This window comes from Canis lupus, chromosome 13 (genome assembly GCF_011100685.1).
Source record: "Canis lupus familiaris isolate Mischka breed German Shepherd chromosome 13, alternate assembly UU_Cfam_GSD_1.0, whole genome shotgun sequence".
NCBI classification, from domain to species: Eukaryota; Metazoa; Chordata; class Mammalia; order Carnivora; family Canidae; genus Canis; species Canis lupus.
In genome coordinates, this window is record NC_049234.1 from 54,312,457 (window position 1) to 54,332,356 (window position 19,900).

At 32.6% G+C, this 19,900-nt stretch overlaps 1 protein-coding gene and 1 non-coding gene across 2 annotated transcripts in view; both read left to right on the plus strand.

Moving 5' to 3' along the window:
• ADGRL3 (adhesion G protein-coupled receptor L3) overlaps nt 1-19,900 on the plus strand; it is an 866,124-nt gene that overhangs the window by 811,120 nt on the left and 35,104 nt on the right. Inside the window, exons 22-24 of the mRNA XM_038556190.1 lie at nt 7,074-7,100; nt 9,663-9,831; nt 14,837-14,962. Coding sequence (XP_038412118.1) covers nt 7,074-7,100; nt 9,663-9,831; nt 14,837-14,962 — 322 coding nt within the window. The remainder of the gene's footprint in view (nt 1-7,073; nt 7,101-9,662; nt 9,832-14,836; nt 14,963-19,900) is intronic.
• LOC119865526 lies at nt 178-283 on the plus strand. The gene has a single exon (XR_005369127.1). It is a non-coding gene; the product is annotated as a U6 spliceosomal RNA (small nuclear RNA).

Here is a 19,900-nt window from a genome sequence, read left to right on the forward strand (position 1 = left end):
TGAGTCCAAAAAACATTGGCCCTCAGATAGTAAACCAGGAAACCTTGTGGTTTTAATTATAAGTATCAGTAAATAAAAGATTTCAACTTGTTACTAATATTTTATGGATCTTGGGATATTACTGATTTAAGCCACAATTTTCACTGATTACAAGATAAAAATTATTGAAAAGATATGGTGCTTTCTCCAGCAGCACATATACTAAAATTGGAAGGATACAGAGAGGATGAGCAGGTCCCTTGTACAAGGATGACATGCATATTTGTGAACGTTTCATATGAAAAAAAAAGGAAGGAAATATAAATTTCTCTTTATATAGATACCATTTATTTTATCTTTCCTATTCAAGGTTTAAAATTTTCAAAGAATCACAAAAATATTAATGAAGTCCAAGTTTAGAACATATACCTCTTAATGAATTTTCATGAACATATCACATATGATTTTACGTGAATCATAATAAATATTCTTTATATTCAAGTGTTTACAGTTAATGAGACTTTGCCTTTCCTTAGTGTACTTTTTGACACCGAGGATCCATATTTATGAATTAAATTCAGCTTTCTTATGTAATTCAGAGAACTCTGGGTTTCTACTTTAATGTCCATTAGGAATTGGATATACCTCATTTCAATGAGAATGTAAAAATTCATAGCATTTACTAAGCCTAAAGAAATCTTTAAATGAAACATTGTTTGAACAGAGGCTTTTTAAAGGTAAAATTAGGGATCATTTCAAAAAGAGTCAGTGACTCCTTCTTCCCTTTTGGATTTCTATTTAATATAAGAATTTCCAAGACACTTAAAAGGAGACCTAACCCCTTTTTTGAGGTCAGAAGGTTGGTATAGAATAGTAATTATAACAGCAAATATTTATATAGTATTTTTGTATATTAAAATTTTGTATATTTGCATTTTTGGTGTGTTAATGAGTGCCAAGACCTTTTATTTAATATACACAACAGCCCTACGAAGGAAAGTTCTGTATTTATCCCTATTTCACAGACGAGGAATGTGAGGATCAGACAGGTTAAAAAGTTAGCTGAAGGTTGCAGTGTTACTATAAGGCTCGGCTGGCATTCACACTCGGGCAAGCTGCTTCATAAGCCCAAGCTTTCAGTTTCTGTGATATACAGATATATCCACTTTTCAAAAGTTTTCATTAAGCCACTTCACTTTTGCGAAAGGCCTACATTGGTAACTGTTTTCGCTAACTGAAAAAAAACGTGAAGAGGATATTTACTTTTATGGGGGAAAAAAGGCAAAAAGCGAAAATAGCATTCAGAAGCAGTGTTAGAACTGTTAGAGTAGCAGTGCACATCCTGAATAACAAGAGTGGTGTTGCCAGGCTCCTTCCCTGGGAACTCTACTCAGCATCTCAGCATCAAGTCACCATAGCTTTGCCTTGTATCTGTGAACATCTGTGCTTTATCTCAGTTTATTTTGTGCATCTGTTAGCAAGATGTGTCCCAAGGTATCAGAAAAGCCTAAGAGTGGGATGCCTGGCTGGCTCAGTCAGAAAAAGATGCAACTCTTGATCTCGGGGTTGTGAGTTCAAGTTCCACATTGGGTACAGATTTTTTTTTTTAAATAAGTAAACCCTAAAGAAAAAAGAAAAATAAAAGCCCAAGAGAAATCATTTTGGGGATCTAGGAATGCTCAAAAAATTTTACATATTAATTAATGCAACTACCTCATTGCTTTATGCTATCTGAACTTAAGAAAGGTTTCATAAGAATACTCTTGGATAGTGGGGAAAACCTATACTATCTTTCATATGTTAAAAACAATAAATTATCATAGGGTGATATTATTTGCTTTCAACATAAGATTCCAAAATTTGATATATGTGTGAAACCTACCAAGTCATTTTTATAAATCTAATAGATGGAGACACTAAATTGTAGTAAGACTGTAGCTGTCTATATACAATATAAATAGTTCATTATTCATTCTCACAATTGATATCCTTAAGTTCTTTCATATATAAATGAATTATTTGACCATATTATATTGAGTTATAAAAATTTGCATAACATTGAGTTGTGAAGATAATATAATTAAAGTTTTATCAATCATTTATTTAATATTTATTGATCCTGATTTATTATACTCAATTCTGCTTAATTTCAGACTTACCCAATTCATCAGCAATGTGAAATCTGTGATTAAAAATTTAATGTTGGTATATGCTCTCGAATCTGTAATATTGTTATAGGGACATTGAGGCATAGGAATGAAAATGTTCAGGATATATTCTGAGTTATTTATTTTATTTATTTGGTTCATTTCATTCTCTTAACAAATTTCAAATGAACAACATGATGCAATATAGCTTTTAGTAGTCATACTTTAATAGCAATAAAATCCATAGTTGAAATATAATAATCTTCTCTGCTGTTGATGATTTCTACATTTATGTTATATGACTTTCATATTTTTCTAAGAATTTTTTATATCTTTAATACTTAGTGTCTTAAATGTATGACCATAATGAAACATTATTCATATTTTACTCAGATATATTGAGTTATATGCTAAGTAACTTTTCTTTCATTTTCCTATAGTGGGTATGAGAGGGAATTGGATGTAATTCTAGGGTAGTAGAGTCCCACTAACATAAAATACATTTAAAAGAAATATAAAGCTGTCATGATTTTTATCCTACGTGTTACTAATTGATTAACCATTTTTAACAAAATGAGGTATAAGCATGAAATACTTGCATCTTTCTCTGTTCACTACTCTTTGAGCTATGTTCTTAAATATTCCTTAACCACTGGGTAGAAGATCTCTTAATTTGTCTTAGATGTTGCAACTTGGCCAGGGTATTCTGGTTTTTAGGTGTCTGATCAATTTAAAACTTGAATAACATACCCTTTTTAAAACATTCTTCCCCTGGCTAACATTTGTTGCTAGAAAATTAGTACAAGTGAAGGTGTTACTTTCCTTCCTCTTTCCACTCTTTCATTTGGTCTGTGAACACTGTAGTCCTAACAGGTCTTGTCTTTCCAATTCTGCTTTTAGGACTGGGCCCCCTGGATTGGTAGTTTTGCAAAGTAATGTCTCAAAGACCACTTCTATGTGAAGTCCATTAGTTGGGTTGCTGAAATAGCTCCTTTTAGAACATGGGGAACTGAATCTTCTTCGACCTCAGTTAGGAACTGATTAAAAGGGACAATAGGGAAAGCCTTCTGCAGAAGTATTTATCATTACTTTTTCTTCTATGAAAAATGAAATACATTTTACCTTGAGAAATTCGCTGACATTATCTTTATCATTCTTATGGTAACCCAAACCAAATTCAAAGGGAAATATCTTTATTCCTTTGATATAATTAGTTTTATTCCAGAGAAAGTAAATTTAGCTGCATACTGAACCTGGCAATATTGGGGTACTAATCAGGATATCTATATACACTTTGATAGCTCTTTTTCTCACTATTAAACTTACAGTTCAATTACCAACAACAATTAGCTAACTACCCAACAATTCCAGAGGATCCCAGAATACATTCACATTTAGCATCTAGGAGTGCTCAAAAAATTTTACAGATTAAATAATGCAACTACTTCATTGCTTTACACCTTTTGAGCTTATGAAAGTTTTCATTGGATGAATGGGAATTTTAGATATTTCCTTTCACAATTATTTCCAAACACAATACTCTATTTTGAACTCTTGAAATCGGAGAAAGAATATCCTATAACTAACTTGATTCATTCATGTTGTTTCTATCCATTCATCATCTGTCTACACTGATAAACTATATTATAAACCTTTATATCACAGTATTAGTATGTATAAGTTAATGTTTTGGCTGACACATCTATCCTCCTGAAGATGAATTTTGAGCTAAGTTTCCATTGGGCTAGATTTTAGTAGCCCTCTTGTGTACTTTGCAATTTTACAGAATATATAAATATATGCATAAATATTGTCACTTTATGCAGAGATCCCTAAAAATTCTGATCTTGATTCTAACGATCACTTTTTAAGATAATTTTATGACATTAATATTTAAAGCTTTCAATTTTAGATGTTATTTGAAAAAAAGAAGATAAAATGTTTGACAAAGGAAAATGTTTTTGCTAAAGAAATGAGGCTCTTTTTTCTATTTGTACCTTGAAAATTGTATGTACAAAGTATTTTACTTCGTTTTCAGAAAGTCACCACTTCACAGGATAACCTGAAAGTTTCTGTTAACATCTGCCAAGAGCATCTTAAACCTTGTGTCCATATTTTTATAAAATCTTAAAATACTTGTAGTGAAATTGTTTTAGTCATACAACCTGGAATGAGATTTTATTTCAATAGACTTTCATTGGTAAGTCAGAATGAAAATTATTCAGCTTTGGGACTAGTTCTGTAGATATATTTTTTAAGTGAATCAATAAGTATATAAGTTTGCCACCATAACTGGTGGCAACATTATTATCAATTTAACTTGAATATAGTGGAGAGACTTTGTAAAACTAGATCCTCTAAGCCAACAAAATATCAGACAAAATGATGGAAGCCACTGACATATTATAGGTAATCTTCAGTGATCTTCAGATTTGGAATTATTGTGTGTTATTTATGATAATCTGGAAACAAAATTAACGAATGGTTCTCTGTCCGTTAGCATGGATTTCTATATTAAATATGAGCTGGTAATTCTTATAGCTAAAAGATACAAATTACATGCTTCATTAATTATTGCACAGGCTAAGCCACTGTAAAAGAAACACCCTAAAATCTAGTAGCTTAAATTTGTGACATAAACGTGGCTTAAATCTAATACAGTGGCTCCACGTCAAAAAACAGCTTCCATTTCTGGGTCTGAGGCTCTTTTGTCATTTTCTGCTAGCAAAGGGGGAGGAAAAAATGGCCAAGGGAAGCCCAATTCCAATCCTTTAATTGGCAAGACCCAGAAATGTCACAGTTTACTTCTGTTCACATCCCAGTGGACACTCCTTGAATGCATGGCTATAGCTAACTGGAAGTGAAGCTGGAATTACAGTCTTTGTTATTGAGTGGAACAACTGGTGCTTTCCCATAATTGCCAACAAAAACTGGTGAATTGTACCCTTTTTTGATATATCACTGTAATGGGAAAACATCTCACTCCAGCGACTACAGTGCAAGTTTTGTATTTTATTTTTGAAACATTTGGCTAGTTCAGTACAATTCTGTATAGCATGTTTGCATATGTTCCTATCTGCTAACCTTTGAAACTTTCTTTACTTGATACCCTACTATACAAATAAAAGTAGAAATAGTTATTCCAGTCAAGAACTTGGAATCACAGATGGAATATACTGATGCAATGGGAATGCATATAATGGAATAAATATCACATGATTATGCTCTATAACTTTTCAATATTGATCCATGTACAAGATTTTGTTTCTAGGAACAGTTCGCAACTGTTAAAGATGATCAATTCTTAGAAATTCTTTTTCTCTGTTTATCCTTTCACACATCCATGGCATTATTTAAATATCACTTGGAATTCCATTTTCTGGCTTATGACGCTCTTTGAATGTCCTAGTCCAGCAATGTCCAGTAGAACTTTCTGTGAACCCAGAAATGTTCTAGAACTGCACTGTCCAATATGGCAGCTACTGGAGCTTTTGAGTGCTGGTAATGTGACTAGTGTGACTAGGGAACTGAATTTTAAACTTTATTTCATTTTAAAGAATTTAAATTTAAATAAACCCATGGGCCAGTAGTCACCGTATTAGACAGCACAGTTAGTCATTCTCTGCTCCATTTACAAACCTATTTCTGCCACATTTATTTTGCTGCATAATATTGCTCCTGAAATGTCCTCAAATGAATTTAACTACTCAACATCTATTATTTGGTGTTTTATTCTTTGGGTGAGAGATTCTATATTTTCAATGTGACTTTACTCTAGCTTTAGTCTAATAATAACAATATCATATTTACTGTATATAAAACGTGTCAGGCACTGTTCTGAGCACTTTATGCATAATATATAATTTCATTATCACAAGAAACCTGCATATAATTTTCACCATTTTATAGTGGTATGAACTGACCCAACCATACGTTAATTAATTTTTGCCTTTAGCTAGTTAAGTGGTTGATTTAGGATATGAATTGCAGGCAAACTGGTTTTAAATCCCAGGCTCTCCCTCCATTCTTTACTCTTCCATCATTTTGTAGGATGAAGTCTCCCTTCATAGTTCTCGTTAGGCAAAAATACATCACATTTTGGGTCCAAGAGCCTTATTTGTGTATTTGTAATATTGGAAACTATTGTCCCCAGCAGGAGATAAGAGAAAAGAACAGTTTCTCTTCTTTTCTGTTCTATCACAAGTCATTGAACAGACTGTTTATAAAAAGATGATCCAAAAGGTTCCCTAAGTTATCTTCACTCATTTGGCACTGCGATCTTATTTTATTGGAATGATACAAAAAAAAAAAAGTTAATATAAGTGATAATGAACAGGTGCTGTATGTTTGCTTCTATTACTACTAAAGATGATTCAGATTTCTTTCCTAGTACACTAACAGAAAGAATTTTAAAGTAGTCAGGATCGATTATTTTCAAAGGGCTGTAGTGTTCAAATTTAACTCAGGTCAATCATATGCAAGTTAAAATTACTTAGAAACGTACTGTCCATAATTAAGTAATCTTACCTACTAATATTACCGAATCAGGATACCTTTAGGTGACATGAAATCTGTCATTTTAAGTATACCCCCAAGCCTTTTCCAGATTGCTCATAAGATTTCTCATTCTCTAGAGAAATGCGATCTCTAAGAAATAAATGTCTCTGTCAAGTCACAAGTAATATGAACACATGATGAAAAAATGGAATTTTTTTAGCCTCATAAGGGATATTGCAGTATTGTAAAATTGATTTTATTCCTTGTTATGTAAGTTCTCGTGGTCATTTTAGGATTTACCTTCTGGATATAAAGGGAAGGTTAATGATGCCTTTTAGGGAGGTGGGGTACAGAGGCCTTTGGGGACCAGGAGAATATTTTTCATATGAAATCTTTTGTCATAAAATGCTAATGTTGGTGTTCTTGTCTTTATGTCTATGCATTCTTTAGCTATGAGGATAACAGACCCTTCATCAAGTAAGAATGACCTGAATGGCTGATAAATTCCATTTATCAGTGTGGTCCCATGAACCAGCTGTCAGATCAGTACTGAAAAATCATTAGAGCTTCTGTCATTCACTTTGAGGCAGAAGAGCAAACTGTGCAGGAAAATACTCAGGCATACAACTTGTATGCAGGATAAATATGCTGCAGGTGTATTGCCAAAAACAAATTCTGCTTCACCTCTTTTAATTGGATATCACCTGAAATCAGTGCCACAGTCGTAGCAACTTCATGTGGTACAGACTTGTTTCGCTTTTAATAGCTTTCTCCTTTCATTGTGATGTGTTCCTCTGTGCTGCATATGTCGTCATTTCTGTTGTTTGTTTGGACATCGCTCATCTAAAATTATTTTGTGGTTTAGCCGTGTATCTTCAAAATGATCTTAGAAGTACAAAGCTACCCAATTGCAATGGATATTAATGAATTTCTATTTTAAATATCCAAAAGGGAAAAAAATACCTCCTTCAAAAATTCAATTTTTTGGACCCAAAATTACCTCTTTCAATTTTGACACATATCACCTGTTTATGAGTCTATCTTTTAAATTCCTAAAACAAAGCTACAAGTCTGTACTAATCTCATAAGAATAAACTCAAATGTTGATATTTGGGCTCTTTTCTTTTGTACATTTAAAAATTTTGTGTCCTGCCACAATATACTTAAGATTGGGGCAACCTAATGGGTGACCTTACTATAGACTTTCAGTTTGTTCTTCTGGTGAAGAGTCCTTTGTTTTCACTTTCTCCAGTGACATTTCACTTATTTCTTCATGCTCTTGCTTATTTTTTTTTCTTTACAAATTGGGCTCATTGTAGTTCTATATCGTTAACTCTTGGGCCCATCATGTGTTTTCTAGTAGATACTAGCTGTCTTGAGTATTTTATTGTATCATTTTATTTCTAAATTGAAATAGCAATTTTGCCTTGATTTAATGGTATTCTTTCCATTTTTCCTTTTTCCAACGCCTGTAAGAAGCTGAGAGCTTTACCTTGAGAGTTCCCGTATTTTTCAATTTAATTATAAACTAAAATATTAATATCTAAGATGTTTTCTGATTCATATAAGTAAACATGTCACATACAATGGCAAGTCTCCTTTAGGGATTCTTATTCAATAATGTTAATGTTTTAAATTGAACATGTTAAATTTAGGGGATATTTCCATATAAAATATAGTAGCTGATGGTTGTAGAAGAAAAACAGTAAATAGTCATGATTAATTTTAACAAGACATTAATACTAATTGACTACTTTGGGACCATATCTTTCTTAAGACGTAGTTCTCTCTGAAAACTTTACTCAACCCAGCTTCAGATTTGGTAAATACGTGTGGTGTTTTTTTTTAACCGCTTCTTTTTGCAAAGTTTCAATCCCCATAAATATTGCTTCCTTAGACTATGCAAGTGGAAAAGTATAGTCGCTGAAAAGAAATATTTACTCTGTTCAAGGAAGGTGTGCTGGGAAAGGAGAGGGTGGGTTCATGAGTATATAGAGATCTAGGCTGGTTTGGTCCTATTCTCCTATATACTTCGAGAGGAGTTGAGAAGGATTCCATTTTCACTTACTGGATTCCCATTTATTGGAAAGATTCATTTTATGTTGATAGCAAATATATAACACACAGCCACAAATATATGGACTTCTGTCACCCATTGATATATTATTACTATTGTGAATGGCAGCTGGAAGAAACTAAGGGAATGGAGTGAGAGTGAGAATTGTCTTCCATTCTAGCCTACTTTGTTCATACCACTCCATCCCATTCTCAGCTTCATTTTCTCCTTCGAGTTTACAGACCCTTCAAAGAGATGAAGGTGCCCTGAGCTCTTAAACTTCTTTTCAACAAAGCTGCCAGTTGCCTGATTTTCAAAGTCTCATCCCACTTAACCTAGAAGACAGCAACCCAAAGGCTGAAACAATGAGGATTATGATACAGAGTGGAACAATTTTTCCCACCCACTGTGTCGCACGTGTTTTACATAACTGTAGAATTAGACAAATAGAACTTTTAAAATTCATACATATATTCCATATACTGTTTCCTTCTAATACAAGCTCTGCTTTTGTCAGTAAACACTAAAATTTTTATGGAAAAAGAGGAAATTTGGAAAAATGGGGCAAAAGTGTATCAGGTGAAGCACTAATGGAGAGAGTCCAATCAAACATATTATCATAACAATGAGGCCAGTGGAAACTAACATAGCTGTATAGACTTTTTCCCCCTTGCCATTCACCATAATTACATCTCCATATCATTTGCATATGTGCTGCAAATACATGAATAATTTAATAGTACAAATCTGCTTTTGCTTAAATGAATTTCTGTGTTCATAACATTCTCATTCATGTATATCTCCTCAAGTTTGAAAACTTGTAGTCCCCATTAAAATCTTAAAGTACTTATACCACCTGTCTTACATTTTCTGTCAATAAAACTTACCGTAACATTTTTTTCAGTGTCAGTATTGTTGATATATGACTGTGGTAATTAAAGACCAATCATTTGATAACCCTTCATTTTCTTTTCTCTCTACAGGTCATGGGTAATAGGTGCAATAGCTCTTCTCTGCCTATTAGGATTGACCTGGGCCTTCGGACTCATGTATATTAATGAAAGCACAGTCATCATGGCGTATCTCTTCACCATATTCAATTCTCTACAGGGAATGTTTATATTCATTTTCCATTGTGTCCTACAAAAGAAGGTAAGCAAAAATTCTCTATTTAAGAATAAATGGCATATATCTCATGTTAACAAAGCAACCATAACATAAGTCATTCTTGATGTTTTGGTCTCTGAAATAAATGTGTTACTTCATTAATTTTATTTTTTAATAGTAAAACAAAAGACACAAAACAGAAGCATAATAGTTGGTGAATATGTTTAATAGCAAAAAAAAACAATCAAAATATTTTCTAATTTGGATGGTGAACAAAAATTATACTCTTGTAGGCTTGACCTTATAGTCTTTAATATTTTTATTGGCAGACACATGGAATTTGTGTATCAGAAATAGCTTTTCTAAGATGTTATGGAGCTGTAGGATGGAGATATATATATATACATATATATATATGCCATATATATATGGCATAGGAAATATATATTTTTCTGTTTTTCTTTAAAAACAAGTTTGTATATACTGGAAAATATGAATGTTTATCATTATGAGAACATTTGTGTTTTTTAAATGAACAACAAAGTACTTAGTAATGATCTTTGTACTTCTTTTCTTTAAAAGCATCTTTTATAAAATCTATGAGTTGGATAATTAGAATGCAATATTTAATTTTTCATGCTGCTCTATTTTTGTGATTTTTTTACATTTACAAGGACCTAAAATATTCATTTTCAAAGTTAAATTTAGCCACTAAATACTTCCATTGCATTTTTTTAGAAATCTCAAGATTGATTTTCTCATCTTATACATTTTAATTCTATTAAAAATATGATCATTATGGTTCCAATCACATAGACCCCTGAGCCAAGAAAGTCTGGGTATAAATCCTAGTTTCTCTACTTAACAGCATATGTGACTTTGGGCAAGTTAATTAACCTGCTCATGCCCCAGTTTCTTCATGTGTAACATGGAGGTAATAAAAATAATTATGAGATACTGAGAAGTGGCTCTGAAAATGAAATGTCAAAATGTGAAAATTTCTTCTAAGAAAGTAACAACACCTGAAATTTTTCTTTGGAAAACAAAGCAAAACATAGAAAGAGTGAAGATATCTATGTCTGTGATTTTTGGTTTGAGAGATTGATGGGACCTAAATCAAAACTTGAGATGGTGTCTACTTGTCAAGATGAGTCTGGTTGTATTCTGTTTCAGTTGTGTGTGGTGGTACATATGAAAAGTGTATCAACATAGTCATAAATAAGGCTAGTTATTTAAATAGTTAATTAAATAGTTATTAGTTAAATTATAGTTAATTAAATAGTTAGTTAAATAGTAATGATGACTCAGACGTATAAATGTAGTTTACAGAAAAGTAAAAAGAGTATAAGGGAATGGGTGGATTTTGATCTATTGGATTAGAATTAATTTAGAAAAGAGATTATATTACAATAGAGGAACCTTCCCAAATATTTAGTGCACATCCTAAAATTGCAGTTGCAAAAATATTGATTTATTTATTTTTTACTGATTCTGTAGATTGCTCTTTCATTTTGTTGATTATTTATTTTGCTCTGCAGAAGCTTTTTAGTTTGACATAGTTCCACTTACTAATTTTTGCTTCTGTTGCTTTTATTTGTGATGTCATGTCCAAAAACTCATTGCCAAGACCAGTGTCCAGGAAATTTTCCCCTGTATTTCATTTTAGCTAAATTTTTTGAGTAGTGTAAGATGGGATCCAATTTCATTCTTCTGCACGTAGTTATCTAGTTTTTTATATAATATTTTTATAGTATAATAATTTTTAGATTATATAGATTATTTATACTTTAATAGTATTAAAGTATAATAGCTTTTAAACTATTTATTGGAGAGATTGTCCTTTTCCTATCAAGTATTCTTGGCTCCCTTGTGAAATGTTAGTTGACAGTAAATGCCTTCATTTATTTCTGGCCTAATTCTGTTCTCTTCATCTGTGTGTCCATTTTTATACCACCACTATGCTGTTTTGATTATTACACCTTTGTACTATAGTTTTTAAGCAAAAGTATGATGTCCCTAGCTCTGTTTTTTCAGGATTACTTTGGCTATTGTGGAGGGGTGGGGGTGGGAGAGTGGTTCTGTACAAATTTTAGGATTTTTTTTCCATATCTGTGAAAAATTTATTGGAGTTTTGAGGGACTGCATTGAGTCTATAGATGGCTTTGGGTAATATGCACATTTTAACAATATTAAGTCTCTTAGGAAGTTTCTCTTAAGCCATCTGATTGAATTTCAATAATGTGTCCATGCTGATGTAGTTGCTCAAATGTTTTGATTAAAGAAATATGAAATATTACATTATTGAGATATTTTGCCTTATAAGGGTTATTTGTTGATTGATTCAACTCCTTAACAAAAATGAAACTTTGAGTTATCAGTCCTATTCAAAGTTGCATGATAGGACTCATACCAGTATTTCTACTGGTGATGTTAAAGTTATCACTTTTCTTTTGTTATGCACTTGATTATAAACCCCACAGGGTATTGAAATTATTTTATTTCTGATCTGAGAGCGTAAAAGAAATATTCCATTGGTAAGGTGTACTTCTTTTCCCATCTTCTATATTCTGGAACAATGTTAAAATAATAAGGTATCATATCTGATAGTGGTAAGATGGAGTATGATGTGAAATAGTGGATTAGACTATGCAAGTGATTGAAAAAATAAATAACTTTTATTGTAACCTAAAGAAAAATATTTCATAGACATAGCCCCTTTTATTTAGCTTTTTTTCTTTTTAAAATACATGCTTAGTGCTTCAAAACTAAACAGAAATAGAAACATAAAGTCAGTAAAGATTCAGTAAGTAATATACCTAAACATGGAACTTAGCATCACTAGATATCTTGGTTTGCCAGTTGTTTATATAACCAGTTCAAAATATTTAGTCTTTGTTGGAAAATGTAAATAGTCCATGATGAATTCCTGTGGCTTATATAATACTGCTGCCTTTGTAATGGGTATGGGAGTGGCTCTTTCTCTTTCTTTCTCTCTCCCTCCCTCCTAAAATATTTGTTTAGGTTTAAATTGCTTAATTAAAAACCACTTTCTTTTCTAAAAAGAAAAATATACTTGTTGAGTACACTAAGAAAAACAAAGTGGGAGGACGTAGGTTATGATCAAAGTTTAGGTTTTTGGAGATACTTCATTAATTCAAGACTAAAATGAAACTGCAATTGATAGTGCTTACCTTTGGGTAGAGATTATTTTAAGCTTTCTCAAATTCTAATTAAAGCATTTGTTCTTATTTTTTCCAGATACAGAGAAAGGGATAATTTAATAGATTACTTTAATAATAATGTTTACATATTAATGTTAGAAATGTGGCCTCTTAGAAGGAGCTTTCTGATCATAGAGTACCTGTGAGAGGTGGATTTTTTCACATAAGGCAGAGAAAGTCCTCAAAGGTTGCCCACACTCTTCACAAATACCTAGGTTGCCTTTGTCCATCTTGTCTGTCCTTTCTTTCAACAACATTCTCTAACCTGACAGATTCCAACCTATCTTTTGAAGATTCTTTCAGAAACCCTCTTCTCTGAGAAGCCTTCCTGGGTCCCCCTACCTAGTGACAGCAAGCCCTCCTTCCTCCATGCTTTGATTCACCTGTATTTATATTGTTGTTCCTATCACAAAATAAACACTTAATAAATGTGAATTCTTCAAACAAACTTGAACGTATTCTATCTTTGATTCTGCTACATCTCTGATAGAAAGAACTTTCTTTTTTTTAAAGATTTTATTTATTTATTCATAGAGACAGAGAGAGAGAGAGGCAGAGACACAGGCAGAAGGAGAAGCCGGCATCATACAGAGAGCCTGACCTGGGACTCGATCCAGGGTCTCCAGGATCACACCCTGGGCTGCAGGCGGTGCTAAACCAGTGTGCCACCGGGGCTGCCCAGAAAGAACTTTCTAATATTAAGATATAATCACTTAGTTTTGAATGCTAGTATTTATATATCATTGACACTCTTATTTCTTTGCCTTTGATTCTAAATAATGTCCCTCAAAAAAGCACATACTTATAACTTAGCTTTAAATACAATTACATTGGGATATTACACTGTCACAGATTGTGGAAAGAATGAACTCATGTGAATTCAATATGTAAAAAGCTAAGAATAACTATATATACTGTGTTATTTCATAATCATAAATTTGGAATGTATAACCAATAAAATGTCCCAGAATGTGTTTTTAATTGATGAAGACGGAACTGGGGATTATTTTTGTTGTTGTGGATAGCAGAAGTATGATTTAGGGCATTTCCTGTTTATTTTTGTACCTCTTGTTTGATTAAAGAGGCACTAATAAACATTCTAAACGGGATAAAAGTTTTCCCAGAATTTGTTGATGTGTTTTCCTGATTGAAAACATCAACTAAAAAATGTTTATCTCCTTTTTTCCCTGTGATCTTATTTACAAGCAAGATAAGAATTTAATAAAAGAAAGCAATCTGTGATTATTGAATAGAACTAATTTGAGAGAAATAAAAATATTTTGAATTTTATCTTCTAAAGTTACTAATTTGACCTCTTTTAAGAGAAATAAACTTAAAGAAATACAAATTTAAAAGAGATTCTTAGCTCAACACATTCCCTTTTTTCTGTGTTTAAACATTCTTTTTCTCTTTTCTCTTCCTGTCTCTCCCCGTGTCCATCCCCTCATTTCTCTGTAGCTTTCTCACTAGACCTCTGTTCAAAGAACAATTGCACCAATAGGCTACTTCAAATCAAATTTACGAGACTAAACACAGGGTCTCAAGTTTTTATTTTTTGAACTACGAGGTAGTAGCATTTTAGCATGATTAGGCATGTGTGTGTGCGCGTGTGCATATTTTAAAAGGCTCCAGTTATGCAAAATTTCAAGCATGGTGGCTTGAATATCATTTTATATTGTAAAATATATGCTGAGCAGACTTTCTTGTATCTGTAGGGCAAGGAAATAATTATATTAATTATCTAAAAATGAAACTCACATACATTTTATACCATAGTTCTCAGCTGAAATGAATTATGTTCTAACAGAAGTTAATATTTAATTGGCTAGGTACGAAAAGAGTATGGGAAATGCCTGCGAACGCATTGTTGTAGTGGCAAAAGTACAGAGAGTTCCATTGGCTCAGGGAAAACATCTGGTTCTCGAACTCCTGGACGCTACTCCACAGGCTCACAGGTAAATAGTTTTTCATTAAAATGAAATATCTCTTACCTATATTCAGTCGCGAGTTGTTGTCCTTTCTTGACCAGAACTATTTTCTATCCCAAGCATTTAAAACGTCAAATTTGTTGTTGTTGTTTTATTGTTTCAGTGTCTTAAACAGGAATGATGATGACAAAAATTTCAAAAACCACATTGCAATAAAATTATGAAACTTAGGGTCTCAGTTTGCATAGTAATTAATGATTTCAAATTTTTCCTAGTTGAATGGACATAGAAGATGAAGAAAGGGAGTTGGTACTTTACCCACCAATTCTAAGAGAATATTTTATATATATGATTCTTAAGGGAATTTTCTCTTTTAACCAGTGTAGTAACTCTCTTATTGCATACTGAAAATATGTACTTATTAAATGGTATGTTTAGTGAAACAGTCTTTACTCATTATATGCTGATAAGTTGAAGACAGTTCAAGGCAGTGAGGGACACCATAGCAGCATCATTGGCTGCCTCCCACTATCCAGCACTTGATGTATCTGCAACATCGACTGTCACTTGGGAAGCTGTAAACTTTCAAGCAACTTTCAAATAACCTCCCATTTTCCCAACCCATGGTGTTAGCGCAAAGACTATTAGGTAGAAATTTCAGCAACTTGAGGGTGCTGAAATGAGCCAGTCAAATAAAAGACAGGGTTATGCGGGCTATGAGTGAGTCTGAGTTCAAACTAGCCAACTAAAATTTTCAAGAGTTCCTGATACAAGGGGAAAAACAATCATATTATCAGTGTTGTCAATTGATTTCTAAAGAACACTTCAAATTGATAAAGGTGTGAATCAGAAACTTAGTTTTTCTTAACCCTTTTAGTTCGATTTATAAATCTTAATTTTTTGTAAGTTCAGTAAGTTTGTATAAAATAAGAAAGATTACTTCAGATGTTCTTTGTTCAATGCTTGTGTTGTAAACCTAATAGATTAAATGATTCCATTTAAGAACAAGAATTCCATTTATATGCCTAGAAAATTAAATATCCCTGACTTTAAATCATTTACAAACTTAACATACCATTCTCTCAAACACATTCACTTCAGACTGGACAGTCACATGCCCGTAACTAGCACTTGAACGATTCATAAATGAAATATTATGAACATGTTCTCATAAAGAAACACTCTCCTTAAACTGATGGAGTTCCCTTTTATCTTACGACTAAAACCACATCTAATCTTTTCATCTAACATTTCCAACTAAAAATTTAAAACTAATGTGTAACTGTCAAACTTTCCAACTATTAACACTTAAATTAGCAACCACAAATTATCATAATAGACATGAAACTTATACCTACATATAATAAACAATTATTAATAGTTTGAATTGTACTTATTATTTCTTTAACTTACTGATGTTACAAAAAAAAGTTGCATATTAGCTGTCTCAGTTTTGGTGGGCTGAGATTTCTAAGTGTAGGACTGCTAAATTGGCGAATTAGAAATCTGAAGTATCATATAACTGTAGGTAGGGTACACCTGGATGATGCTTCTGACATGAGGCTCTTAGATTCCACACGTTTATTTTCAAACTGATAATCCTTACCTCCCTTTTTGTAATAATCTTTTCCACAACTTCTAAATTGAAATTGCTAAGATCGTGTATGTCGTTATTCCTACATGCTTTTCATATAGCCAAGCTCATCAGCTACCATCCCGTAGTCATTTGTCAAATACCGTTAATGAAACAATCCTATTTGGGAATTTATGTATTATTTTAAAAAAACATTGCTTAATGTTTAGCAGTAATTCTAAGCTAAAAGAGCAATGCAGGTTAATAGAATAATAATAAGCTTGCTGTGTGGATAGCCCTTGGTTTGAATTCTAGCCTTGGCATGTTCCAGCCATGACACAAAACAAGTTACCTAATATCACTGACACTCAGATTTTTCATCCGTAAAATAGTGGTAATAATATTTATTTCTTATGTTGTTAGGAAGTTTGAAATAATATATTCAAAACACTGAAAACAAATTGTAAGTACTTGAGAAATTGGAGCAGCCATCACTTATTAGTGTCATTATTACAGAATATAATTTCAGATATAAATTTTTAAACTCTATCATATTTTTCTTCAGTGTTATAGTTCTTGTATCACAATTCTAGTCCTACAAAAAAAAAAACCCTTACATTGTTTTCTTACACTTAATATAATACTAATTCTGATCAACTATGACAGTCCAACGCTACATAAAGTAATAGTTACTTAAATCCAGTCTGTTTAGTAAAAATAATGTATTTCATATTATAGTCTAAAATACTGATAGTCTAAAATACTGATATTAAGATAAAATTTTGTAACTATGGATGTCTTTTCCATAACAGAGAACTTGTAAAATAACAATCACTATATTTTTAATTTTTTACTAAGAAATTTTGAATATCCCCTATATAACGGCAGACTTCTAAGCTATGGAGGTACACTGATTAAAAGACAACTTCCCCTGTGATCTAGAGTTTTCATCTTAGTTGTGGAAGACAGAAAATTTATTTACAAACCAACAGAAAATACCAAAGTATGAAAGCTGGTAGAGATCCAAATGTAGTGATTTGATACAGAAAGCCCAGGTGGCTACTTGGATTAAGTACTGGAGAAAGATTAATTTGGAAGATGATATTGACACCAAGATTCTGAATGACAGGAAGGAATTCAGGGGAAGAGTTCCAGGTGAGAGAACTCTAATGCAAAGCCCTTAAGTTCGGGGAGGACTTACAAAATCAGGAATGGAAAGAATGTCATTGGCTAAATGGATGAAAGTGAATGGGTGAGGAAGACAAAGGAGAAGGCTAGAGATGGATCAATAATAGTTTGTAAGTGTATGCAAATTTAGATTTTATTTCGATTACTTTAGAAAGCCTATGAGATGATTTAGAAAAGGAAGTGGCCAGGGAGATTATCCACATAATACAGATCATGTGGCTTCCATGTAGAAAATGGAGGAGTGTGATTGGCAAGAATAAAAAGAAAATCCTCTCCACCTGTTGCTCCCCCATACCTACTTCCTGGTGCAAATAATCACTTATAAAAGCTTAGTAACCAGGGATCCCTGGGTGGCGCAGCGGTTTAGCTCCTGCCTTTGGCCCAGGGCATGATCCTGGAGACCTGGGATCAAATCCCACACCGGGCTCCCAGCGCATGGAGCCTGCTTATGTCCCTGTCTCTCTCTCTCTCTCTCTCTCTGTGTGACTATCATAAATTAAAAAAAAAAGACTTTAAAAAAGCTTAGTAACCACCATAATCACACAAACACATATTCACAGACATATATATATATATATATAGGATTGGTTTGTGTTTATAAAAACTATGATTAAAATATTGTCCTTCCCACTGTGACTTTCTTTAATCGGTCTGTCATTTATTTTTTATTTGTTTTATTGACTTTGTAGATGTATTTACATTTATCATATACTATTTGAAACCTAAAACAATGTGTGTAACATCTGTTAAATTATGAAGCATAATAATAAAATGAATACCTGTGAAAACATTGAACTCAGGAACTGAACATTTTCCATAGATTTTCCCTTCCCTTCCCTGTGCCTGCAACCAAAAAACTTTTGTTCTTCATTTCCTTGACCTATTCTAATAGTTTCTCCATCTCCAAAAAAATGTTTAATATTGCTTTTTAAAATCCTTTTTTAAAGTGGTATATTATTGTGTATAGTATTCTGTGACTTTTTTCATCCTCATATCATCCTACTTCATTCCATGAACGTTTAAGTGTTGGCTCTGTGCTATATAATGTATACTTTTCCTCTGCCTGCAATATTTTATCTTTTTTCTCCTTTCTCTATTCAACTGTTATTTGATATAGAGTAGTAAGTTGTTAACCTCCTAGATCAGGAACCAGTTGAGTGGATTCAGATGTAGATTTTGTCACTTATTAGATCTGTGACATTGACGTGCTAATTAACTTCTGAACCTTAGTTTTCAGATGAATAAGAGTATTTGCTTCAAGGAGTTCATGTGAAATTTCAGTGAATGAATAAATGAAAGTGCCATAGTGTAAAGCCTAGAATACAGAAAGAATTAATTGAAATATTTAAAGATTTGACATATATAAGATACACATTTTACATATAAAATACATTTTATGTATGCATACATATAATATTTATAATATACCAGGTATTATTTCATGGTGTGATACACCAATAAACAAAAAAGACAAATCTTCTCTTTTTCTAGGGCCTCAAATCTAATGCAGACATTAGACATATTAGACATTATATTTACATATAAGAAATAAATACATTGTAATTCTAGTTCATGTATAAGGTGATAATGACTACAGGAGAAAATAACACGGTTAGGTGGGGGGAGTAGAAGAACAAGCTAGGTCTCTTTAAGGAGAAAATATTTGAGCAAAAAAATAAAGAGATGGAGTTATTCATACATGTGTCTGGGAGAAGAACGCGTTAGACAGAGGAAACAATTGTACAAGCCTAAGGCAGAAGCGTGCTTGGCTTGTTAAGGAATGGCAAGAGGACCAGTGTGGCTAGCCCAGGTTGGGGAGACTCACAGAAGATGAGGTCATGGGAGAAGCTCATGTAAATGTCACCTAAAAAGGATCAAAATTCCATCAAATCTGTTCGGATGTCACTTCTTCAGGTGGTGCTCACGGATTTCCTAGGCAAGGACATATCTCCTCATTATGTGCCTTAAACTTTTTAAATTATGTAGTGTAACAAAATTAACAAAAGGACATAAAATATAGGTGTATGCATGGTGATTTATTTCCCCTCCATGGGTCAAATATTAGAATGTTGGGAGTACCTCAGAAACTCTTTGAACCTTTCTCCATCATTCACCTCTAACGTAACCCCCATCTTAAGTTTTAACAGTGCATTTTCTTTTGCATGTGTTTGATACTTATTCACATGAAATCCTCTAGTACATAT